This window comes from Leptonychotes weddellii, chromosome 6, assembly GCF_054177405.1.
Source record: "Leptonychotes weddellii isolate Sample4059 chromosome 6, ASM5417740v2, whole genome shotgun sequence".
Taxonomy (NCBI): domain Eukaryota; kingdom Metazoa; phylum Chordata; class Mammalia; order Carnivora; family Phocidae; genus Leptonychotes; species Leptonychotes weddellii.
In genome coordinates, this window is record NC_138374.1 from 23,599,070 (window position 1) to 23,625,483 (window position 26,414).

The 26,414-nt window shown below is 42.6% G+C and overlaps 2 protein-coding genes across 7 annotated transcripts in view; both read right to left on the minus strand.

The window, feature by feature from the left end:
- CNNM2 (cyclin and CBS domain divalent metal cation transport mediator 2) overlaps positions 1–12,893 on the minus strand; it is a 138,744-nt gene extending 125,851 nt beyond the window's left edge. The window contains exon 1 of one of the 6 annotated variants that reach the window (XR_014146001.1): positions 10,938–12,884. Coding sequence is in view for 4 of the 6 variants with exons in the window: in XM_081822812.1 (XP_081678938.1) it covers positions 10,938–12,558 (1,621 nt within the window). In the remaining 2 variants the exon portion in view is untranslated. Of the gene's footprint in view, positions 1–10,937 lie in introns of all 6 variants that reach the window. The other 5 variants (XR_014146002.1, XM_081822812.1, XM_081822813.1 and 2 more) reach the window with 5 other exon arrangements.
- Positions 12,894–18,731: 5,838 nt separating this feature from the next.
- Positions 18,732–26,414, minus strand: part of AS3MT (arsenite methyltransferase) — a 28,195-nt gene continuing 20,512 nt past the window's right edge. Inside the window, exons 11-12 of the mRNA XM_081822852.1 lie at positions 20,520–20,625; positions 18,732–18,758 (exon numbers count right to left, since the gene is read on the minus strand). Of these exons, the coding sequence (XP_081678978.1) occupies positions 20,545–20,625 (81 nt within the window). The 3' untranslated portion in view covers positions 18,732–18,758; positions 20,520–20,544. The remainder of the gene's footprint in view (positions 18,759–20,519; positions 20,626–26,414) is intronic.

Sequence of the window (26,414 nt, forward strand, 5' to 3'; positions counted from 1 at the left end):
TGGCTCAGTTGGTTAAGCGACTGCCTTCGGCTCAGGTCATGATCCTGGAGTCCCGGGATCGAGTCCCGCATCGGGCTCCCTGCTCAGCAGGGAGTCTGCTTCTCCCTCTGACCCTCCTCCCTCTCATGCTCTCTGTCTCTCATTCTCTCTCTTGCAAATAAATAAAATCTTAAAAAAAAAAAAAAAATTAAAAAAAAAAATCTTTGTGACCTTGGATTAGGCAATGGTTTCTTAGATATGACAATAAAGATAAAACAACAAAAGAAAAAAGGGGTAAATTGGACTTCATTAAATTAAAAACTTTTCTGCTTTAAATGTTACTACCAAGCAAATGAAAAGACAACTCAGAATGAGAGAAAATATTTGCAAATCATGAATCTGATAAGTATATGTGATGCAGTATTCAGAATACATAAAGAATTCTTACAAGTCAGGGGCGCCTGTGTGGCTCAGTCAGTTAAGTGTCCAACTCTTAATTTCCACTCAAGTCAAGATCTCAGTGTCCTGAGATCAAGCCCGGAGTCAGGGAGTCTGTCTCCATGCTCAGCAGGGAGTCTGCCTGAAATTCTTTCCCTCTGCCCCTCCCCCGGCTCATGCACGTGCTCTCTCGTGCACACGCTCTCTCTCTCTAAAATAAATAAAATCTTAAAAAAAAAAATTCTTACAATAATAAAAAAAGACAAATAATCCAATTTAAAAATGGGCAAAGGATCTGAAGATATGCAAAGGGCCAATAAGCACATGAAGAGATGCTCAACACCATTAGACATCAGGGCAATATAAATCAAAACCGCAACGAGATACCATTTCACACCTACTAAATGACTATAATAATAAAAAAGATTTTTTAAATTTTAAAGTACAGTAAAAGAGTTGGCAAAAATATGGAGAAATTGGAACCCTAATACACTGTTGATGGGAATGTAAAATGGTGCGGAGACTGGAAAACAGTTTGGCAGTTTCTCAAACAGTTGAAAATTGAGTTACCACATGACCCAGCAATCTTACTCCTATGTATATACACAAAAGAATTGAAAATATATGTGCATAAAAACATGTATACCAACAGTCATAGCAACATTAATTATGATGGCTAAAAGGTAGGAAAAGCTTAAATGTCCAACAACTGATAAATGGATAAACAAAATGTGGTGTGTGTGTGTGTGTGTGTGTGTATATATATCCATAAATAGAGTATTATTTGACTATAAAAAGGAATTAAATACTGATACACTCTACAACTTGGATGAGCCTTGAAAACATTATGCTAAGTGAAAGAAGCTTGACACAAAGGGCCACATTAATGGTTTCCAGGGACTGTGGGGAGTGGGTAATGGAGAGTGGTTGCTAATAGGCACAGGAGTAATGAAAATGTTCTGGAAGTAGACAGTAGTTAACGGTTACTCAACCTTGTGAATACACTGAAAACCACCAAGTTGTATGATAGGTGAATTATATCTCAATTTTTTAAATTTTTAAAAGAATCACTTGTTTCAGCAGTAAAACGTCCTTAAGGAGAAACGGAATAATATGATTTCCCTAATATGAGCAAAGATTAGTTTTCCCAAGATCAGGATTCATAATGTTCTCAGCAGACTTAAATTTTTCCTAAGTATGTTATTGTACAAAGTTAACAAAAAGATTTTTTGCAAAGACTGGCTATGATCACCCTATCCTAACACATCAACTACTTTTCTTATTTCCATGTTCCGCTTCAGTCCATACACTAAGTATTTTTGCATGCCTATAATCCATGCAAAATAATCAGTCTAGATTTTCCCCCCATACTGCTTTATTGCCTTCAACATTATCATTAAATGGTTATAATTAGTTGACATCTATAATTTTATTTTTTTTTTTAAAGATTTTATTTATTTATTTGAGAGAGAGAGTGAGAGAGAGAAAGAGCACAAGAGTGGGGAGCAGGAGAGGGAGAAGCAGACTCCCTGCCGAGCAGGGAGCCCGATGCGGGACTCGATCCCGGGACTCCAGGATCATGACCTGAGCCGAAGGCAGTCGCTTAACCAACTGAGCCACCCAGGCGCCCGACATCTATAATTTTCTTAACTCCCTCCCCTCTATGCCCTGCCTTGAAGTGTTAGACATTTATTTCCAATTCTTCACTATTTATAGATAATGTTGCAATATACATGCAACATGAAAAGCCAATGTAGCTTTTTTCTTCTCTTGAATTATACCACTGAATTAAGATTTCCGGGGGGGGGGGGGAATTACTAAACCAAAGGGTAGGACATTTTAATGACTCCTGGTTGCCTTCCAAAAGTATTACAAATTTACATTGCTATAAGCAACAAAAATTTGCTATATTAGACATTACCATTTTTTATGCTTTTGATATAATCAATGTTAAAAGATTTTATCAAAGTAATTTGAGATCTTCCTTTTAGGCTTCAAACTTCGGTTATTCAAGGGCTTCCAAAATCCATGAGTATTTGTTCTATTTCTTTTAAACTTTGTAGCCTTTTTTTAGTCACTTAAAGAGATTGAAGATTTTTATTATTATTATTATTGAAGTATAGTTGACACACATTACATCAGTTTCAGGTGTACAACATAGTGATTTCACAACTCTATACATTATGCTGTGCTCACCACAAGGGTAGCTACCATCTGTCACCATACAACGCAATTACAGTACCATTGACTATATTCCCTAGGTGGTACCAATTATCCCTGTGACTTATTCATCCCGTTACCGGAAGCCTGTACCTCCCACTCCCCTTCACCCATTTTGCTCACCCTCCCAGCCCCCTCGCCTCTGGCAACCACCAGTTTGTTCTCTGTATTTATGGGTCTATTCCTGCTTTTTGTTTGTTCATTTGTTTTGTCTTTTAGAATCCACATATAAGTGAAATCATACGGCATTTTTCTTTCTCTGACTTATTTCACTCAGCATTATACCCTCTAAATCCACCCATGTTGTTGCAAATGGCAAGATTTCATCCTTTTTATGGCTGAGTAATATTCCATTACACATACACATACACACATACACACACATACACCCCACCACCACACACACCCCAGCTCTTCTTTATCCATTGACCTATCAATCGCCACGTGGGCTGCTTCCATAATTTGGCTATTAAGTAATGCTTAAATAATGCTATAATAAACATACAGTGTTTATATCTTTTCAAATTAGGTTTTTCATTTTCTTTGAGTAAATACCCAGTAGTGGAATTAGTGGATCATATGGTATTTTTTTTTTTTTTAAGATTTTATTTATTTATTTGACAGAGAGAGACACAGCGAGAGAGGGAACACAAGCAGGGGGAGTGGGAGAGGGAGAAGCAGGCTTCCCACTGATCAGGGAGCCCGATATGGGGCTTGATCCCAGGACCCTGGGACCAAGACCTGAGCCGAAGGCAGACACTTAACGACTGAGCCACACAGGCGCCCTAGTATTTCTATTTTAAATGTTTGAAGACTCTCAATACTCTTTCCACAGTGGCTGCCCCAATTTACATTCCCACCAACAGTGCACACGGGTTCATTCTCACCAACATTTGTTATTTCTTGTCTTTTTGATACTAGCCAGAATGATTTTTTTAATTCAGGATTCTTACTCTAAGAAGGGTAGAACATGTAACTGATTGTTCTGTTTTCCTTCAAAATATGTATGCATGTGGCCATCTTGTCAACTAACAGCAACTGTTAGAAAAGTAACAGAGGCTAGAACTCAATCACAATAAAAGAAAAAACCTGCAATAACTAGCCACTTTCAAGCTTCTGCCATCCATAACAACTATGAACACACATGGCTCAAGGTGTTTCTTGACTAGCAATACCTAGTCCAAAGAAAGATCAAGAACGATGAGGAGCCTCATCATGACAAAAATAATGGTTAACTGAGCACTAAGTGCCAGGTCCTACTACAAGCATTTTTACATTCATTACCACATTAATTCTTACTAAGTACCCTAGGAGTCAGAAACCATCCCATTTTACTATGGAAAAAAACTGAGGCTTAAAGAGAGTAAGTCACTTGTCCAAAGTAGATCTAGGAAGGGCACATTTTTCTTAACCTCTGCATTAGTGAGTAGTATCTTCCCCACAGGATATAAATTCAAAGAGAAGTATCCCCACCTAGGTCTGACAGCAAGGGGAGGGGGTGGTTAAGTATGAAGAAATGAGGATCTCACCATCATTACAGCCGTACTTATAGTCAGTGGTAGCACTAATGTAAAATGGGGGGAGTGGGCACCCCCATTATCTCCATCAACCCCTAAGCCAACCTAATAAACATATCACCTACAGTGGGTGCTTGTTATTCGTCCCTTAGCTCCCCCGGCCAAAGTGTGTTACCCCTAAATTCCCTCTGTGTAAACATTCCAGACTTGCCAGTGTATGTGATGTTGAAAGAATGCTTCTTAGTGTCTCTTTCTTTTTTTAAGATTTTATTTGGGGGGGGGGGGCGCCTGGGTAAGTGCAGTCGGTTGAGCCTCTGATTCTTGGTTTCAGCTCAGGTTGTGGTCTTGGGGGTGGTGGGATCCAGCCCTGAGACGGGCTCCGCACTCAGTGTGGAGTCTGCTTGGGATTCTCTCTCCCTCGCCCTCTGCCCTGCCCCCTCACTCTCTTTCTTTCTCTAAAATAAATAAATCTCAAAAAAAAAAAAAAAAAAAAGATTAGGCAGCCCTTTCTGCCCCCCACAGGTCCTGTCCCCGTGCTTTAATAAAACCACCTAAAAAAACCAACAACAAAAAGATTTTAATTTTTTTTAAGTAATCTCTACACCTAAGGTGGGCTAGAACTCACAACCCCAAGATCTAGAGTCACACGCTCTACCAACTGAGCTAGCCAGGTGCACCTAGTGTCTCTCTTTTTTGATGTTGGTAGGATTGGGGATTTCTGATTTGTGTCCTGGGAAAAAGCAGGTGAAAAGAGAATACTAAAATAAATTGTATTCAATCCTAGTAATCCATTTCCATGTATTTAGTTTAATAAACATTCTTTATATTCCAAGCAAAGCTTACGAGAATTGAAGTTTACTACCAGTTAAATATATGTGCTTAGAACATAAGGCCCCTTAGAAAGAAAGATACTACTTTATACAGAACTAAAGTAAATACCTAATTGGAGTCCAGAGATTTGTTTTCTTAAAGTCTAAGTTATTCAAGAACAAATAAAACCATAAATATTATGTTGGTTCAGTCTATTTTGTGGGTTTTCCTGGTTAATGATATTTTAAATTGTGTTTAGATTTGCTAGTAATTAAAATTAACTGATCCTTCCCAGTAGTTTGGAATGTTTCAAAATTTAAATAATTCTGGGCCCTTTGTGGGGAGAGGGTGGTAGTGTGTAATCCCCACAAAAAACAAGAGAAAAGCAGAACAAGGTCCTTCCCTGTTTCATCCAAACCATAGCAAGTCAGAGCCGGTATTCAACTATGGTGTCTCCTGACCTAAAAAGCTATGCTCAAGCTTCCATGGTCCTATTATGACAAACAACCTCCCAAATCAGGCATGATTCTTGGTAAGAATTTAACTTATATTTTTAAAAAAGGACACTTAGGACAGATAGATGCATGCATGGGGCACATACTTCAAATGCTTTGATGAATATTTCAATGGGAAATTTACAGACCTGAACTGTGAATAAAAATTTAAAAAGCCAAAGAAGTTTCGCCCTAAATTCCCAAGTCCAATCTTAATTACTCTCATAGAAGACACAATCAAAAGAAAACACATCATTCATGGCTATCCAAAACAAGTTAACTCAAATGAAAGGCCTACTATTTAACTATTAAGGATTCAAGCAATCTCAAGACCCATTTCCTAAAATACCCACCTAGTCTGACCTCAGCAGAGTAAAAAACTCAATCAAAGCAATAAGCTAAAATAAAATGAGCTCACACATTCAGATTTATTTTCTGTGTAACAAAATGCCTGTCAACAATGGCTTGAATCCGGGATGTCAAAAATATTGACATCAAAATCACAGGGCCAAAACCAATGGCAAACCTGAATATTTGCTTTTTCAATGACAAAGATACCTTTAACTCTGACCACAATAACTTTACCTTGGGACCAGAAGGCCTGCTTGATGGAATGGAAAGAACTCCAGTCTAGAAACAGGGACATGGATTCTAGTATTGTCGATACTACTAACTAGGTGGGTAGCCCTGAGCAAGTCACTTATGAGACTTTCCTTCTCAGGGTGTACTTTCCTTATTTACAAGGATGACTAGGCCAACGTTTTCTAAACTCACCTAACTGTAGGGTAACTGTTAAAGATATGTGTCCCAAGCCTCCTTCCCTAGATTCTGCTTCAGGACACCTCTGCATGAGGCCTAGGACCTTATTCTTAATAAGTGATCCAAGTGGTTCTTATCACCCGGTAAGTTTTGCAAACACTGGAGATGATCCTCAAGCTGCCTGCCTTCCACCTCTGATTCTACACTAGCTGGATATTTCATAGTGATGATCTAAAAACATACGAAATTATAATAGTTTAACACTGTTACTGTACAAAGTTACTAAACATACAAGATCATAGAAGCAAATATATCCACCCATCCATCCCTGCCATCATTCATTCATGCCTTCAAACACCAATAAAAACATCCTTCTAGATTCTAGGCAAGTGAAACACTTTGTTTGGTGAGTAAAAAAGTTTCCAACATTAAACCCTCATCACACTGATATGGAAAGACTTGTGTTATAGGAAGAGAGAATTGCATACCTAGTGTTTTAAGTGAAAACACTTAAACAGTGTTTAAGTGAAAACACTCTTCCCTTAAGGAACATTATCTGGTGATCCTACCTGTTCCTGGTTAAGGAAAAGCTAGAAAATAGCCTGGCTAAGTCCCTAGCAGCTATAAAACTGCATGCTCTGCAATACTGGAATGCAATTGTTACAAAGCAAAAAGAAAACAAAACAAAACAAAACAATAATAACTAGTTACTAATTCTTCAAATTCAACCCCAGTAGAGTCAACTGGGTGGCCAAGAGTCCACAATGTTTTACAAGGAAGGTTTTGTCAGGTCAATGGAGAACCTCTGGTGTCCTTTCTGCATACAAAGGTAGCAACCTTCAATTTAGCTTTCCTTCCTCTCCACAATTTTGCTTCAAGACAGTTTTTCTAGAAGTCTCATAATCTTCTCCTGGGGTTTACTTTTATCCTCTTATTTAAAATTGTAAGTAACTACAAAAGTAACTAAAGAAAAAGAGAACGATTGCATGGAGCACAGAGGGGCACAGCTGTAAAGGATGCTCATTAGCAATCAATTACTATATACGTGGCAACAAAAATGCAAATAAAATCAAGATTAAAACACAAAACTGGGGCGCCTGGGTGGCTCAGTTGGTTAAGCGACTGCCTTCGGCTCAGGTCATGATCCTGGAGTCCCGGGATCGAGTCCCGCATCGGGCTCCCTGCTCGGCAGGGAGCCTGCTTCTGCCTCTGACCCTCCCCCCTCTCATGTGCTCTCTCTCGTTCTCTCTGTCTCAAATAAATAAATAAAATCTTTAAAAAAAAAAAACACAAAACTGAATTTGAGTCATCCTTGCAGCAGGACAGATGAAAAACAAGAGTGAAGCATTATTGCATGCTTTAGCTATCAGAAAAACAGCTGTAGAATATTTCATTAAAGCAGCACACTAGTACATTATAACGTTAGCATAAAACATTTTCACCAAAATGAAACTTGATGCTTGGCATGGAAAAGAATTCTTTAGATTTAGGATCACAAAGGCCAAGAAACGGATTTGTTTTAATGGCAAAAGTGGGGAAACCAAATAGTATGTACACCATCACAGAAGCACTGGGTTTAAAGCCATCTATATGTTTAAATACATTTCTGTGACTGTTGCCCAACTAGCTCTGAGGCAATGCTTTGACAAAAGACCAAACTTCACCCTCACTCAAACCAGAAATGTAAGATCAGAATCAAGGGGACCAGCATAATGGTTAAGCCTAGAGTAGTTAAGAGCTCCAGTTTGGTTGTCACACAGACCTGAGTTAAAACCCATATCAACAAATTACTGTGTGACCTTGAACAAATTATGTAACCTGAGCCTCAATTTCCTCACTTGTAAAATGGAGAAAAGGCTTCGCTCGGCCACTGTGAGATTCAAACAAGGTAATTCGTGTAAAACATTCAGCCCTGTGCCTGGCGCAGTCAATAAATAAAAAGCTAACTGCAAAATGAGTATAATGACTGTCTTCCAACCTCAAGGAAAGCTGATTTTCCAAGTAGCCAGGCAAAAAGTTCTAATCAATAGAAAGAAGACATTCACACATTCTTATATAAAGGTAGCTTTTCATTTCTTTCCACATTGGGAACCTTTCCCCCTCGGTGGTAAAGCATAACTCACACTGATGATGTACAGCTCTATAAAGAAAAGACTTCAAGGCAGACATTCTTAGTTGGGAAGGGCAATTTTCAATGAGATCTGGATTAATGTTCTAACAGTCTGAGGGAGTTACAATTGGTATTATTAGGAGAAGGAAGGAAAGAGAGGAAGAAAAAGCCTTCACACCATCCCATATACCATTATTCAATAGAGAAAAAACAATAAAGGTTGACTGTTCACAGTATTTCAAAGTGAATTAGAAAATAAAGAAAACAGTATCTGGTAAAATATTTTAAGTCACAGGAAAGAAAGAACTAACACAGCCGTTAGTAAGGTTAAAGTGACCAAACTCATCAAAAAAAGACCAAGAAGGAGAAGGTGAAAAATCAATGGTTCTTACAGTTTAAGTAACAAACACCCACTCTATCCTTCTAAGATCATGGCTGAAATTTCCCATTTGCAACCTACTGTCTTTGCCTGCTCTTCCAAACATGCCACTAACTTGAGTGTACCTTTAACTTGTACTATCTCCTTAACCAAACATATCACTCTGGTTAAGGACAAAAAGTTCTGTGCATTATTATTTTTCAAAAATTCATGGGAAAATATTAGTAACTCCGTTATCTAAAGGTACCGTGAGAGGTAACATTGGGGAGAAAAAGTTCCTCCTGAAAATAAACCACAGAAAATACATAGGACTATTGTTCAAGGACAACCAAAAACAAGTTTCAAAATGATGCAAATTTTGAAATTTTGAGGTAGGGGCAAGATTAATGAGTTGTAAGGTAAAGAGCTAAATTCTCCAAGAAAAAAAGATATAGAAGTTAAGAAACGGCTTCATTTAGCAGGGAGGACACACTAGTGTTTCAATCCATCAGGAGATAGGCAAAAATTCTGAATTAAAAAATCATGGAATAAATTATCGGTCTCAATGTTGCAAAACCTAGCAACAGAAAAAAAGTATTTCAGAGGCATTTTCAAGCACTGCAAGGTTATCTTTCTGTACTAGATATATTATTGCAAAATGAAAGAAGAGATTGGTCAGATGCTCTAATTAACAGCTTAGCAGTGAAAGGATAATGACACCCCCCAAAAGAAGCTCTGTCACTTAGATAATGGACATTTTCTTTTTACTGTTTAAGAATCCAGAAGAATCTCCTTCTGCTTTTAAATGCAAATTACCAATCTCTGAAGCACATTCTGCTCTATTCCTTTATCTGAAAATTACTGCAATGTGATCCCGTTCCAGAGAGGACACCATTCAGCCAGGAGAATGGAATTAGGGCAAACACACGCTCTATGGGGATGTTCAGATCACCACGTTCAGTGAGCTGTCAACACTTACTAAACACAGCCTTTTTTGGTGGAGAGACCACTCTGAGCGCTCAAAATGCTATTTGCAGAAGGAAAACTTAGTTTTGAGGACTAGCAAGTCATTAAAGGTTACATACACATTTTAATACCTGCACTAGCACCACAGCAATTAAACAGCTCAGCAGCCCTTGATTTTCAAATGGCAACACTATTTACTGGAAACTTTTTTAAAGACAGAATTTCAGTAATAATTGCATGAGTTGCTATTTGCCTGTTCATTACATGGTAAAACAAACAAAAAATACCACCATGCAAGAAAGGTGAGCACATCAGACTCTGCACCTCTCTTCCCTGCTAAAACTCCCCAGAACAGTGAGCACTGACTTGGTTTTTTAAAAACTTGAACTTAATATACCAAGTGATCAAGGTCAAAAAGAACACTTACAAACCAGAAAAAAACTCAAGAAATAAATAAACCACAATAGAGGGCGTCATCCCATTGTTAAATGTTCAAGATCTCTGCCAAAACCACACTTGGTTTGGGAAATTTTATTTGTCAAGTAAAGATAAACAAATAGTGAAGAAAGCTAGACAAGATAGCCTCATAAAAGGTTAACTCACCCCTAGTCTTTCTAAGTCATACATTAATAACTAACTTTACTTTTTAAAAAACTCTCTTTTCTAGCTAAGGCAAGTCACATCCGGATGAGTGAACCTTTTTGGTGATATTTGGCTTAACCCATCCCCTATCTCCAAAGGCAGACCTCAGTCTGCCCCACAGGTGGCCTGACAACCAGGAACAGAGCTACTGAAAAGGCACTTCCAATCTCGGAAATGTCAATGAATGTTTAAGGAGGAGGAAAAGGATTTTCTAAATCCTAAACCTATAGATATTCTAAACCTATTTAAATGTTTTCCAAACGCCGGAGATGAGTACATCTCAGCCAGATGTCACAGCATGGCATTAGCTGGCCCCTATTTGCAACCACCCACTCAGAACTGGGGCAATGAATGCAGCAGACCCCTCAAGACCAGAGTTGCAGGCAGTATCATGCACAGAAAATAGAACGGCTGCTTTTTGAAATGTGAAAAAGCCAGTGACGTTAGCCTTGTGCTTTTAAAAAAAACCTAGAAGCTTTTACTAGTTCAATCCATCCCCAAATCCACGCCACCCTTTCAACTTTGCAATTAAGAGAGAGGAGAAATTCCGGTCAACTCGCCTTGGGGGGTTGGTAGAGGGCTCAAGTAGGGAGGAGGATGGAGAGAGAAAAAGCAAGCCAATGAAAGATACCAAAATTTCCCACCTTTCTTAAATTCTTCCAGCATAGCGTCCAACTTGGTGTCATTGAAAACAAAGTGCAAGGGGTGGTTATAAAATTTAGTGATGGTTTTCAGGGGAGTACAGTCATCTGGATCCACGAAGGCCAAGTCTTTGACAAAGAGGAGGTCCACGATGTTGGAGCGCTCCCCCTCAAATACTGGAATACGGGTGTAGCCGCTCTCCATGATCTCCGACATGGTGTTGAAGTCCAGAATGGCTTCGCCGGTGATCATGAAGCAGTCCCGGAGCGGAGTCATCACGTCCTCCACTGTCTTGGTGCGGAGCTCCAGCGCCCCTTGGATGATGTTCAACTCCTCCTTAACGAGGTCGTTGTAGGGGTCGGTGACCCGGAGCATCTCCAGCAGTTTTTCCCGGTTATAGACAGTGCCTATCTCCTGGCCGAGGACGCAGTCCAGCAGCTTGCTAACCGGGTAAGAAGCGGGGAAGGTCATCATCATGAAAAACTTGGTGAGGAAGATGGTGTTGGCCCCTACAGCCAGGCCGTGCCGGGAGCAGATGGCCTGGGGCACGATTTCCCCAAAGATGACGATGCCGATGGTGGAGACCACCACCGCCACGAGGCCTGAGCCGGCGATGTCGTCGAGCAGGATGGTGAGCGTGGTGTTGACCAGCACGTTGCCCAGCAGCAGCGAGCACAGCAGGTAGTTTCCCTGCCTGCGCACGGGCTCGATGCGCTTGGCATAATTCTTCTCCTTCTCCGTGCCGCAGTTCTGCACGATGCGCAGCTCCATCGGGTCCAGAGCCATCAGCCCCAGGTTGAGGCCGCTGAACATGCCCGACAGGCACAGGAGCAGCGAAATGAAGATCACCTGCAGCCAGAAGGGCAGCAGAAACTTCTTCTCCTCGCCCACAATCATCTTGGTGTCCTCGCCGTCGTGATAAATCCAGGTGGTCTCGGCCCACGGGGGCGGCGGGAGCCCGGCCACCCCGGAGCCGCCCTTGCCCCCGACGGCGCCACCCGCGGACCCCGGGCCGCCGGCGCCTAGGGCTGGTGTGGAGAGCGATGTGCACAGGTAATAGGACTTGCTCTTCTCCATCTTGCGCAGCGGTTTGATCTCGATCTCAATGATGCCCGATGTACGGCGGTTGAGAATGATGTGGGGCAAGATGATGATATCTGAGGTGCGGATGCCGCAGCGCTGGGGGCCGCTGTCCGGCTCTGGCGGCGCGGGGCCCCCTAGCCCGCGCTCGCCTGGGCTGTGGCGCCGCCGCTCATGCTCCGTGAAGGCGATGCGGGACCACGTCTCGTTGTTGATGTTCTGCCCGTACACCCGCAGCTTGACCCGGGTCCGCTCGCTCACCCGCAGCGCCCCCCCTTCCATGAACGACACGTCGTTCGTGTCCTCCAGCCGCAACCCGATGATCACCGTCTCCTCGTTCTCGCCCGCTGCTGCGCAGCCGCCCGCGCCGCAGCAGCAGCTCAGCAGTAGCAGCGGCAGCAGCCGGCCCGCCGCTGCCTGCAGGACCCCCCGGCCGCGGGCGCTGAGGCTGCGGCGCGCCGCCATCTTCCAAGTGGGCAGTGCGGCGGCTGCCTGCCCGCCCGCCATCTTTACTTCGGGTTCACAAGCGACACAGCCAATCATAGGGTGGCTGCTCCAGCTGCGGCTTCATCCTTCCCACCCGGCGGCGCGAGCGCAGGCACCGGCCCCTGGGCGAGATTGCGGCGGAGCGTCCGCACACACTGTTCAGCAGTCCGGCTCCCTGACTGACACTGACTCGGCCTCGGCTAGCTGAGGAACCTGGGGACTCGCGGGAGGGGAAAAAGGGAGGGGGAAGCGCCAGCCGCTCCCGCGAGAGGCAGGCGGACTAGCCAATCACGCGCAGGTGCCCACCCTCCCAGCCAGGGGGCTGGAATGGGGGCGTGGTCATGAGCGGAGCCGCGGACCAATAGCAAGGTAGGTGGGTGGGGCGATGAAGGCCACCGTCCCCCTCAGCACGCCAAGTTTCCAACTGAAAGGCGCGTGACTCTTGTGTATGTGCGAGGGGAGGGGGTGTGGCCAGCTGGGGCCCGAGAGCCAGTCACAGATGAGGGCTGTACGAAAGGGGGCGGGGCCTCAAGTCCAGCTACCAATGAAAAGGGGCCGTCTGTGGGTCTGGCGCTCCCTGAAGGGCTTCGGTAGTAGATTCCGGCACCTGGGTAGGCAGCGTTGGGCTAATCTCCTGTGGCGTTAGGCGGTTTTTCGCCGCACCGCATTGCCCGCTCCCGCAGTGCTCAATGTTCGTGCGGAGAGGGCCGCCCCATGGGTCCGAGAAGCCGACTAGGGAGGTCTTAAGATGCACATTTGCCTGAAAAGCGGGACGCCGGCTGCGCCACCCACCTCTACTTGTCCACGCCGCTCTGCCCGAGATAAGCGGCGGCTCGGTAGCACCAGCACCTATTGACCGGTTTCTTCTGGAGACTCACTTCTCGCTATGGGATGCTCTCACTCTGCAGCTTTGTGGTCATATGGCGCCACCTGCCGGCCACGTGGGCACCCTGCAATACTTTTCAGGTCCGCAAACCCCAAAAGCTGTGCCAGAGGTGGGAAGGTTACAGTGAAGCAGTTTCCCCACCTTACAAGTCAAGAACCCCCTCACTATACCACAAAGCTATAGTAATCAAAACAATATGGTATTGGTATTAAAAAGGCACATAGGTCAATGGGATGCAATAGAGAGCCCAGAAATAAACCCACACATACATGGTTAATTAATTTTAGGACAAATGAGCCATGAGTATACAATGGGGAAAGGACAGTCTCTTCAATTAATGGTGTTGGAAAACGGGACATCTACATACAAATGAATGAAATTAAGCCACTATCCTACACCATACATAAAAATTAATTCAAAATGGGTTAAAGACTTTAATGTAAGATCTGAACCCATGGAATTCTGAGAAGAAAAGGTGGCAAGCTCTTTGACATTGGTTTTAGTGATTTTTAAAAACTTTTTGGATCTGACTCCAAAGGCAAGGTAAACAAAAGCAAAAATAAATAAATGGGACTACAACAAACTAAAAAGCTTTGGCACGGTGAAGGAAACCAAAAAAAACAAAAAGGCATCCTACTCAATGGAAGAAAATTTTTGCAAATCACATACCTGATAAGGCTTTAGTATCCAAAACATAAAGAACTCATGCAACTCAACAACAACAACAAAAACCAGCCCAATTAAAAAATGGGCAGATGATCTGAATAGACATTTCTTCCAAAGAAGATGGCCAACAGGCACATGAAAAGATGTTCAACATCACTAATCATCAGAGGAATGCAAACCAAAACCACAATGAAATATCACCTCACACCTATTACAATGGCTATTACCAAAAAGACAAGAAATAACAAGTGTTAGAGAGGATGTGGAGGAAAGAACCCTCCTGCACTGTTAGTGGGAATCAACTTGGTGCCGACACCACCGAAAACAAGATGAGGATTCCTCAAAAAAATCAAAAATATAATTACCATATGGCCCAACTATTCCTTTTCTGGGTATTTAGCCAAAGAATACAAAAACATTGATTTGAAAATATATGCACACCCCTATATTCATAAAAGCATTATTTACAATAGCCAAGATATGGAAATACAATGGAATAGTACTGGGTCATAAAAAAAAAAGAAGGCAATCTTGCCATTGCGACAATATAGATAGAGTTGAGGGTAATACTAAGTGAAATAAGTCACAGGACAAAGAAAGATACAGTACAATTTCACTTATATGTGGAATCTAAAAAACAAAATGAACAAAACAAAAACAAACTCATACATACAGAGAACATACTTATGGTTACCAGAGGCAGGAGGGGTTAGGGTTGGGTAAAATGGGTGAAAGTGCTCATTTGTATGGTGCTGATGGTAACTACATTTATGGTGGTGATCACTTTGTACACTCCACAAATATCAAATTTAACAGTGTATACCTGAAACTTATATAATATTATATACCGATTTTACCCCAATAATTTAAAAAGAAGGGGCACCTGCATGGCTCAGTCGGCTAAGCATCCAACTCTTGATTTCGGCTCAGGTCATAATCTCAGGGTCATGAGATGGGGCCCCAAGTTGGGCTCCGTGCTCGGCGTGGAGTCGGCTTGAGATTTTCTCTCTCCCTCTTCCTCTGTGCCTCCTCCCCCTCGCTCGCACTCTTGCTCTGTCTTTAAAAAAAATAATAAGGGGCGCCCGGGTGGCTCAGTCTTTAAGCATCTGCCTTCTATTCAGGTCATGATCCCAGGGTCCTGGGATGGAGCCCGCATCAGGCTCCCTCCTCCATGGGAAGCCTGCTTCTCCCTCTCCCACTCCCCCTGCTTGTGTTCCCTCTCTCGCTGCATCTCTCTCTGTCAAATAAATAAAATCTTTAAAATAATAATAATAATAAATAAAATAAATTAAAAAGATTTCTCTCATATTCTTGCTGAAAGTGTATATCCCTGGGCCCCATTCCATGTTTACTGAAGGGACAGGACCCAGGAATCTGTATCTCTAACAGGCAGCCAGGCAAGTTTGGGAAATGGCAGGGGGCAGACATCCTAAGAGACCCATAAAGGCTTCTTTTTTAAAAGATTTTATTTATTTATTTATTTAAATATTTGAGAGAGAGCAGGGGGAGGAGCAGAGGGAGAGGGACAAGGAGACTCTGCGCTGAGCACAGAGCCCCACACTGGGCTCGATCTCACAACTCTGAGATCACAACCTGAGCCGAAATCAAGCTCTGACACTCAACCAACTGACCCACCCTGGCGCCTGCCCAGGGCTTACTAATCACACTGACCAAACCCTGCTAGGTCCATGGGTTACTCAGGAGAAAAAGATGCTGAGGGTGCCTGGCTGGCTCAGTTGATAGAGCATGTGACTCTTGATCTCAGGGTTGTGAGTTCGAGCTCCACATTGGGCATAGAGATTACTTAATAAAAATTTTAAAAGAAAATTTAAAATTCAGGAGGAAAAAACCCTGAAGACCCAGCTCCCCAGGACTCCCAAACCACTGTGTCTGGAGGAGGCACTGTAGCAAAGTAACTGCCAAATTGGTCTTCTTGTTGCAGCTTAAACACCCAAAATATAATTTTTTTTTTTTTCAATTCTGCAAGCACATTTTCTTCCCTTTTTGTAAACAGGTCAGACGTTTCTGATTAATTTCTGGTAGGGGTAATAGCAATGGCCTCTTAAGGGTCCCTCCTCTTCCACACCTGCCTCTTTCCCTTCTCAGCCCAGCAGCCAGAGTGGTCTTGTTAAGTCAAATCCTGTTGTTCCTTTGTTTGAAATCCTCACCCGGCTTCCCATTTCATCACAGTAAAAGCCACAGTCCCTACAATAGCCCACAAGGCTCGTAAGGGTGTGCTGTCTCTCCTTATTTCTCTGACCCCATCACCTGCTGCTTCAGCCAGTTTCTCCTAGCCGTTTCTCATTCACTTCAGGGATGCTCCCTGAGAAGTCTGTGCACTTGCTATTTGTTTCCTGTCGCTGGGACTCTCTTACCCCAGATGTCAGTGTACCCCATCAGTCCCCCTCCAAGACTGCCCAAAGGCCACCTTTTTTTTTTTTTAAGATTTATTTATTTATTTGAGAGAGGGAGCACGAGTGGGAGGGGCAGAGGGAGAGGGAGAGAGAATCTGAAGCAGACTCCACACTGAGCACAGAGCCTGACGTGGGGCTCATCTTGGGGCTTGATCTCACAACCCTGAGACCACCACCTGAGCTGAAACCAAGAGTCGGACTCTCAACTGACTATGCCATCCAGGCGCCCCAAAGGCCACCTTTTTTTAAACTCACAAACATTGCCTACACTCCATCTCTGCTTCATTGTCCTTAATTTTCTTTATTATCTGTCTCCTTCCATCAGAGCTTGACTTCGTGAGGACAAGGATTTTGTCAGTTTTGTTCACTGCTGTATCACCAGGGCCTAGAACAACAGTAGATGTTGAAAAGAAAATTTGTAGAATGTTAAAGAAATGAAAGAATTTTTATTCTGATTATTTTCAACTCATGTCCCTGACTCTATTTTCTAGCCCGTCAGTTTCTGGCAATCCTTCCCCCACCCCCAGTTCTCTTACTGCTATATTTGAAAAAATAAGTTCAGATGACAAAAACCCGATTCACAAACTTGGCATGCATTTATAAAAATAGCATTATCAAAGTTTAGAAGCAAAAAAAGTTGAGATTTTTAGGGATATCTGACAAAGGTTAAAGATGGATACGGTCCTTCTAAGTCAGCTGATTGAAAATGAAACTGTTTTAAACTTCTTAAAAAGTATGAGTTCGAGTGTGTTTAAGGGAGCTAAGAGGGAAGACCATTAAAGACTCACAAATGCTGAATGTACACTTTCGAAATAAGTGTGGAGAAGGGGTGCGGGGGAGAGCGGGCCAAATAGACAGATATTTCCTGTGCATTGCAGAGAAAGCTAGAACGGTCAGGAAAGTGTGGCATTCAGCAGTTTAGAAACAAGTTAGAAATTCAGGACTTCATAGCAAAAAATATAAGGAAGGACCCACTGGGACAACTTACAATATAAAATTAACCAAGCTCAGGGGCGCCTGGGTGGCTCAGTCAGTTAAGCATCTGACTCTTGATTTCGGCTCAGGTCATGATCTCAGGGAGATCAAGCCTCAAGTTGGACTCACGCACTGGGCGTGGAGCCCGCTTGAGACTTCCTCTCTCCCTCTCTCTCTGCCCTCCTCCCACCTAAACAATAAAAATTAATAAATTAAATAAAAATAAAATTAAAAACAAACCAAATTCACACTGGGATCACTAAGTGATGCTTATCCTGAATGGTGCTGGGGGGCAGGGTGGGGGTGTCATATTCTTCACGTAGACCCAGGACACAGAGCAATCTAGATACCTAAGCCAAGTAAACTCCTCAGAAAGAAGGATCTTCCTTTGAGTTTGGAGGCTTGTTAGCTCAAAGAGTCACCCTCTCTTTAGTGAGGGGCTGCTGGTGGGTTTGTCATGACTTCCAGGGGCTTCCAAGTCTGTCCATCTGTGTGAATGGAGGACAAGGGCAACACTTGTTTCTAGGGATCTCTTTTTAAATCTGGAGGAAAACAAATACAATAAAATTTTGAATTCTGACAATATTTCACCTCCGAAAAGGGCTACAAAAGGCCTGAGATGGCTAAGTGGGTGCCATAGGTGTCTAATCCTAGGTAGGTCCTGACTTTGACCTTAGGCAAGTCATTCAGGTAAAGCCAGAACTTCCTAGCAAACACCTTCCCTACCTAACCCTCTCTTGCCAGAATCCTTCACTGGCTGCTAAAGGGGAGGAGTGACTCTTCCACTCTTTCAGCTGCAAAGGATCAACTCCCATGTGTGTGGATTCCAGGATTTGGGAAATCACTCCATCTAGACCTAAAAGTCGTTTTGAGTTTGATTGTCTTACAGATTGCAAGTTAAACACCAAATAGCTCTCTATGCATTTTGTTTTTCAACATAAAGATCTAACTTGATAGAGAAGTTTTTTCTTTGCCCCTAGAAAATTGCCTGGTTTTAGAAAATATTCAAAATTAGTGCTGCAGCAGCAACGTTTTAATCACGCCAAAGCACTAGATCTTCTGAGGAAAAACAGGAACTGGGCAAATACTGGAGTTACTCAGACTTTCCCTAGAATGAAATCTGTTCCCCCTGAAGCAACGTTGTTCACTGGTTTAAATACACAGGCATCTTTTAGTTCAGATGAGAACTCGTCACAACAGTGGGCCAAAAACAAACAAAAGAAGCTAGAATCAGGAATCACATCAAATCAGCAATGCCATTTACCTTCTCTAGAAGCTTTCTTCAGGCTTTCTTTCCCTCCTTTTCTAGATATTTTCTGGATGTAGTCAGTGGAGTAGGAAGAGAAAGACAAAAGCAGCTTTTTGATAGGGTTGTGAGAAAAGCTTCCTCCCTTGATATGAGCCGAGCTGCTTGGGTGCGGCCTTCCCGGTAATCCCGTCTCCAGTCAGGCACTCAAGTGTGTGCAAAGGAGACTCCCACTGCCCTGCCCCCCACCCACCCACCAAAGGCTCTGGGTCCCTCCACAATGGGGACTTAGGAGCTGGACAGCACCCTACACCGCCACTGCTCTTTTCCCAGGGAGCCTGCCCCTCCCGACCCTTCTATGGGGCAACCCCAAGAGGTCTCCTCTGCTCTGCACAGTCACCCGCTTCCTTTCTCCCCTGCCCCCTTGACCTGGGCTACTCAGAGAAAGGTGTCTCTGCGCTAGAAGTCCACTGTTGGCCCTGCTTCAGGCCCCTATCCAGGCCTGCAACTGTAGGATTTTCTAAAATCTTTTAGGATGTTCTTTCTCAATGCTGTTCCATCTCAGTTCCAGCCTCCAGTTCCGTCTTGGACAAACATGTAAGAAAGGCTCTGAGGGGCGCCTGGGTGGCTCAGTTGGTTAAGCGACTGCCTTCGGCTCAGGTCATGATCCTGGAGTCCCGGGATCAAGTCCTGCATCGGGCTCCCTGCTCAGCAGGGGGTCTGCTTCTCCCTCTGCCCTCTTCCCTCTCGTGCTCTGTCTCTCATTCTCTCTCTCTCAAATAAATAAATAAAATCTTAAAAAAAAAAAAAAAAGAAAGGCTCTGAGCTTGATTATCCTTATCATTGTGGCTAAAACACTCAACCCAGGTCATGATTTAGGGAAACTTTTCACTTCCAAATTTTTAAATGTTGACCCATGTGAATGTCATCTATTCAAAGATCTTAATTTTAAAACTACATTTGGGGAGTGAGGAAGAGGCAGTTGATAAGGAAGACTGACAGGAGGCTGGTAAGTAGGAATGGGAGTTCAGGGGGAAGAATGGATTCTGAATGTCCAATTCTGAGCCCTCCCGTGAGATTCAGACCAGCATGGGTCTGATACTAGAGCTGGAATTTATGATTACGACTCCAGTCATAAAATGCCAATTTTCTCATACCAGCTGAGTTCCTTCCCATGGTCTTTTTTCCACATCCTCTGAAGCTGGAGCAAGAAATCTACTCCAACAAGTCAGACACCACCACCACCACCCCCCCGCCATGTATAGACAAATAATATGCCAGACCTCAGTGGAAAAAAAATCCGCTCTTATTTTTAGTTCCTCTGAGATATCTATTTGTTTTATTTTAAACATTACTAAAGACTTATTTCTCCCCATTTATTAATACATCTCAATTCTCTGTTTCCTCTTTAAATTTTAACTAAAGTTTTATATCTTATTTCTTTCCCCCATCTCTTTCTCTTTTACTCATTCATTCATTCATTCATTCACTATATATTGTGTATCTAATAAGTTCCATACACTGTGCTAGGCATTGTGGAGCTATAATACTAAATCAGAGGTTACCCCATAATCTTACCAGTAAAGAAGTTAGGAAACATTTGCTACATAATGACATATGCAGGTTAGAATATCAAACATCTTAAAAAGAAGTACAAATAAAGTGGGAGAATTGAGACTTCATGGTCTTTGAGTTGGTCCTTGAAAAATAGATAGGTTTTTCGATATGCCCATGTAAGAGCTAGCCCAAGAAAGGTGTCTTCGTGTGCTCGGGCTGCCATAACATAATATCATACACTGGGTAGCTTAAATAGAGAAATGTATTTTCTCACAGTTCTGGAAACCAGAAGTCCCAGATCAAGGTCGTGTAGGGTTGGTTTCTGGTGAGAGCTCTCTTCGGCTTCCAGATGGCCTCTTTGTCCTCACATGGCTTTTCCTCTGAGTTTGAATGTGGAGAGAGAGAATGAGCTCCCTGGTATCTCTTATAAGGACACTAATGCTATTAGATCAAGGCCCCATTTTTATGACCTCATTTAACCCTAATTACTTCTTTGGAGGTCCCATCCCCAAACACAGCCACCTATGAGGGTTAGGGCATCAACATATGAATTGGAGGGGGGAGGCAGGGGGAAGAGACACAACTATTCAGTCCATGACCAAGGGACTGAGAGAGAAGGAGGGAAAAGGACCCTAATGGAGAGAAAAGCACCAAGCAAGACAGCAAAGGGGGCAGCATTTTTGGAACACCATGCAGTCGGATTTGCTTCTAAAGCCCATAAAGAATAACAGCAAGAATAATGTTGGAAAGTTGATCAGGCCAGTTTGTGGTGGACTGGATGCCAAGTTTAGAGATTTAGATTTCATTCTGTAGGCACTCAGAGCTATAAAAAGTTTTAAGTAGAAGAGCTGTATTACAGGAAGATTAACTGACAGCACCAGTGTAGTGATGCCGGGACCCTGCCAATGTAGGAATTTGAGGAACTCTTGCCACTCCAAGTGGAAAAAACCTCCACGGTTTACAAAGCACTTTCCCATCTGCTATCTTGACTGACCTGCACAATTAGAACTAAAGGTACACCATTTTTCCAGCCACATGTAGGAGGAAAAAAAAAAAACAAAACAAAACAGATATAACTATCTCATGCCACAGGAGTCCCCAGAAAATGGGACACACCACCCCCTCTGTTTTGGAAGTCCACACCTAAATCACAGCTGTTAGCACGGGGGTTCGTGCGGTAATTACGAATCGTAGAGCAAACATGAGTTTTCCCAGGCTGGCCTAGATTCTTGATCATAGGTGAGACTTCCTGATACATTTTTCAATCTTCTAAAAAAAAAAAAAAAAGATTGACATACAACAAACCTACAGAGAAGTGCATAAAACATAAATGTAAGGAGCGGACCACAGAATTTATCGTCCAAAACAGAACATGTTGGAGACTGAAAAAAGGGTACTATTAATAATTCACCTAGTTTGAGGCTTAAACTGGGACAGTCCCAGGCAAAGATTATGTTCACCTTGTAATAAAAGGAACCACCCCCTAGTTGAGAAGACCCTCTAGCTCCCTTCTAGATCACACCCCTCTCCTCCAGCCTAGATGTAACCATTATCCTTACTTTTATAGTAATCATTGTCCCTTTTTCATTGCTGTATTTTTTTTTAATTTGGGAATGCCCAAAAGGAGAGCAAGGACAGACCCTAGAACACAACAGGATTATACTAGACCTCATTCTAGCATCGGTTCCAACACTTTTTAGGTTCTACTCCCATCATGCAAGTCATGTAAATATCCTCAGCCTTGGTTTTCTCTTGTGTAAAATTAGAAAAGTCAGCATTGTAAAAGAGGTAAAAGGGAGTTATTTTCAGTAAAGACACAACTTGGGGCATTTGGCATGGTTTATAGCCACAATGACTCTTCCTCATTATCTCGAGAAATCACCATTTTTAAAGGGCTGCATCAGCTTTATGGGCTTCTCTTCCATTATTTAGAAGCAAAAAGAAAAATACCTCCCTCACAACATTTCCCTAGTTAGATCCAAATGAAAGAAATAAGAAGGTTAATAAGAAAAAGAAAATAAGGACAGTTAATAAAAGATTAACTACTAAGCCTAGAAGCTGCACAAATCCTTCTGTGCTTGCTGTGCAAACCTTTCCTCCCTAGCAACTTGACATTTTGAGGTTTTAGCTTTCCAGGGGATGTTCATTTAACATTCACAAAGAAAGTTATGTGATGGAGGCTTGTTAACTCTGGGAACAGAGAATAAACTGTCCAGATCACCTCACCTGACACAATTAGGCTCTGAGTTATATGTCAAATTACCATAAGCAGCCCCGGCACCCTGGTTCCCTCCTGCGAGCATCCTTGCGAAGCTCCACGTGCCCTTCTTGGCTTCTGCTTGTAATGAATTAAATATATAAGTCAGATTCCTAGATGAGGCCATAGACCTGCCATCATTTGAATGATCATGGGGATAAAGCCCTCACTGGTAACTTTGTTGAAAATGTGCGCATCCTAGTCCTAAAACAGGCCACAAACTCAAAAGCCTACAGGGGTCAGTAAAGCGGATGGGACAGGGATGGCGGCAGACGGAAGGGGCACACTCTGGCTGGAGGGGAAGCCTTTTCACTCTGGCCGTGGCAACTGGGCAGAAATGCCAGGCTCGTGGGGCCAACATTTCTACTTCTCCGAGAGAAGTAGAAATTCATATTTTATGTAAAATCTTCTGATTTATAAATGTGGGCAACGAATTCAAACAATTTCAAAAGCACTGTGACCTCTCCAGATTCTAGATCCATAAATCTGTTTCCCAGACTGGCAGGGAATGTAGAGTATACCAAATTCAACTCCCTTCTTTCACGGACGGAGAAAGTGAACCGCAAAGTGGACACACGATTTTCCTACGGCCAAGTAGCTAGTTTGGCAGCGGAGCCAGATCGAGAAGGAACACCTGCTTCCGGTCTCCTGCATCACTTCTCATTCCACAAATGAGAAGAGAGTTAATGGCTATAGGCCTAGTTAAAAAGTTAGTAGAGCCAAGTCTGGCTTACAGTGCCCCGGCAACGGTATCAATATACTGTTCTCTTTTACTCTCTCGGGCTTCTAGACAACGTATAGGAGGCAGGGTGCTATTATTATGAAGCAGTGGAGTAACATTACAGCAGAACATTTTTGTCCCAAATTGATTTTCCCCTCACCTGGAGCATACCACAGCTACATGGCTCTGCTCCATGAAAGGAGGGCCTAGCATGTTCCCATTGGGGAAGGGGATTGGTACGGTCATCAGTCCAAGACAAGCAAGGCTCACGCAGCAGGAGAAGATTAAGTACAAAACTTACATTCACAGAACACTCCCATTAACCTCAGTGGGAGCTGTGCTTGCAGAAATTGCAGGGTCAGCAGCTGAATAGAGACAGGAATGAGGCACTAAAGCTCAAGTCATAGGTTACTATTAGGATTGTATAATTCCAGCTCCATATTTGCAAAAGAGTTCATTTTTATTATCTAGTGAGATCTCCCTCTACTGACTCTCCCGGCAGAGTCTTCGGAAGAACCCTTGTTAAGACCTCATCTGTGCTGTCTGTGCAGTTGAAGAAACTTGGCAAATCGCAGAAGTTAGGACAGGTGCCAACAACATTTAGAAAACAGGCTTAGCTGTTTTGGTTCTGCTGGCCCACGGGGTTCATCATCTTTGATTGTTAGTGATCTGGGCCTAGGACAGTGCCTGGTACAGAGTAGGTACTTAATAATAGTGAATAAATGAAAGATTGGATGGATAGCTTCACATTCCTTGCCAGGCTCACTTAGGAGACCTCCCAATCTAATAAGGCAGAATTAGTCACCCCTTTGCTGCTTCCTAGGAGCCATCCAAGGCAAGGCCAAGAATCAATAAGAGAAGCAGGCTCTGCCGCTGTCTTGGCACAGAGCCATGCCCTTTTCAGCCATGTGTGGCTGGAGGTGGGGGTGGGGGTGGGATCCTATTTAAGCTACTGCTGTGCTCCCTCCAGTAGGTAAGCTGAAAAGCCTCTGCAGGCTTACCTGATTTTTTTTTTAATAAAGATTTGTTTATTTATCTATCCATTTATTTATTTAAGAGAGATAAAGAGAGCATGAGCAGGGGGAGGGGCAGAGGGAGAGAGAGAATCCAAAAGCAGACTCCCCAGCTGAGCGTGGAGCCCAACTCGGGGCCCCCAGGCGCCCCTTAGCTGATTTTTAAATAAATTCTCTCCCTATGATAATGAAGGACTGAAAATACTATATTTGGTACAATAATCAATTAAGAGAAAATCTGCTCCTTAAACCCTTTAAGGCCACTATTTTTTTTTTTTTAAATGTAAGCTCTACACCCACCGTGGGGCTCCAACTCACAACCCTGAGATGAGGAGCTGTACGTTCTACACACTGAGCCAGCCAGGCACCCCATAAGTCCAGTATCTTCTGAAAAGTGTTTGTAGCTACAGAAGAATTAGGCACCTGTTTCTCTGGCTCTGCTGTTTTTAAGTATAACATGTATGAAATGAAAGTTAACAGGTAACCTAGGTGGTAGGTAAATAAGCAGTCACTCCAATGTTTCAAACTTTTCTGCATATTTGCAAAGGTGGTAATACAGTGTTGGGGGGAAAGTTGTCCGCTGTCCAAAGAGCTACAGGCAGCTTCTTAAACCATGCTCTGGCAGCAAGTTGGTCTTCAGCTGGTCCTGCCATCACATGCTGGTGGCAACCATATAGATCCAAACTAGTAACAATTTAAACCATATGCCACCCACCCTTTCAAAGAACTTCATGCAGACGAGGGAACAAAGGCACAGAGATGTTAAATAATTTTCTCGAGGCCAAACTGCCAAGTGGAAAAAGAACCATCAAGTTTGCCATCAGACTTCTGCTCCTCCTCCTTCTTATTCCACACTGCTTCCCGTGCTTAAAGGAGAGGTATCCTCTGTGAGAAGGGATGTCTGCTCCTAGTTGTCTCTCACCTATTTTGAATATTTAAATAACCACGTATGGCACTTTTTCTGAACAGAACATGTCTACTTTATTTTATATTATGTAGTTAATATTTTATCTAGATTCTAGATCAAATACAGTTCTTATGATGTATATTTTGTTGGAAGATAATGTATAAAGTAGGTTATTCTTAGGAAAAGCCCAACACGAGTTTCCACATTCCAGTTCACACTCATCCCTCATCATCTTTTGGGGGAACTGAGAATTCAGAATGACAAGTGATTGCCTAAAACCTCCTCCCTCTAAATTTAGAAAAGCCTAATAAATCAAATAACCAGAATGTCCTTTCTTTTCATCCTTTCCTCCTATAGTAGGACCACCTTGGGCTCATGGATGGTGAAGTATGCTTAATCCCACCTGTACTGGTCTAACTAATGCTGTCACTGAAGTAGGTTACGGCTGAGTAGATATTGAATTCTAGAACCATGAAAACACTGTTTAGAATCAAGGTCACAGAGATGAATAGAGCTTAAAAGATACCACCCAGTCCTCTCCTTATTCTGTAGTAGTAAGTTAGGTCCTATGGCTGAACCCACTCAGAAATCTGAGAATTTCTCCATTTTTAACAGCTTTATTAAAAGAGGGGTCTGGAATATAAAATCCATTCCAATGTTTTACAAATATTCTCAGAACCCTAATAAAAAATCTCTTGGGTCATGCCACTCCCCCCTTGTTATTTTGCACTGAAGTCAGAGCAACTGGTTGAGCTTTTTCTCATTAAAACTCTTCATTGCTTAAAGGCTGTTATTAAAGAACTGATCAGCTCCTGATGACAAGGACCATGGCTTATATATGACTTACACCTTTCTGTGTCCCCTGACAAAGTCTTCAAGTGCAACTGGACTTCAATTAAATAACGTTCTCGTTTCTAATGATGACATCATCCTGAAATAGTCCTCAATCTCATTTTTAACTATGGAAGCTGGAACTAAATCTACTAGTTTCCAAAAAGTTTAACCGGGGCACATTATAAAGGAAAAGAAAACCCACTGTTTTTATATCTCCTACCTCTTTTTAAAAATTATCACTCTTTCCTGATCCGGTTAAGATTTACTACAGATAGTCACAATGTTGTCATTCTTTAGGATCTAATGAGGTCAAAGAGATTCATTATTCAATTGTTTTCTTCATTCAATTACAAAAAAAAAGTGTTTGATTTAGAAGATATCTTAAGAGCACTCCTAACAAATTTGATTTTGCAATTTTTTTGGCATGATTAGCATGA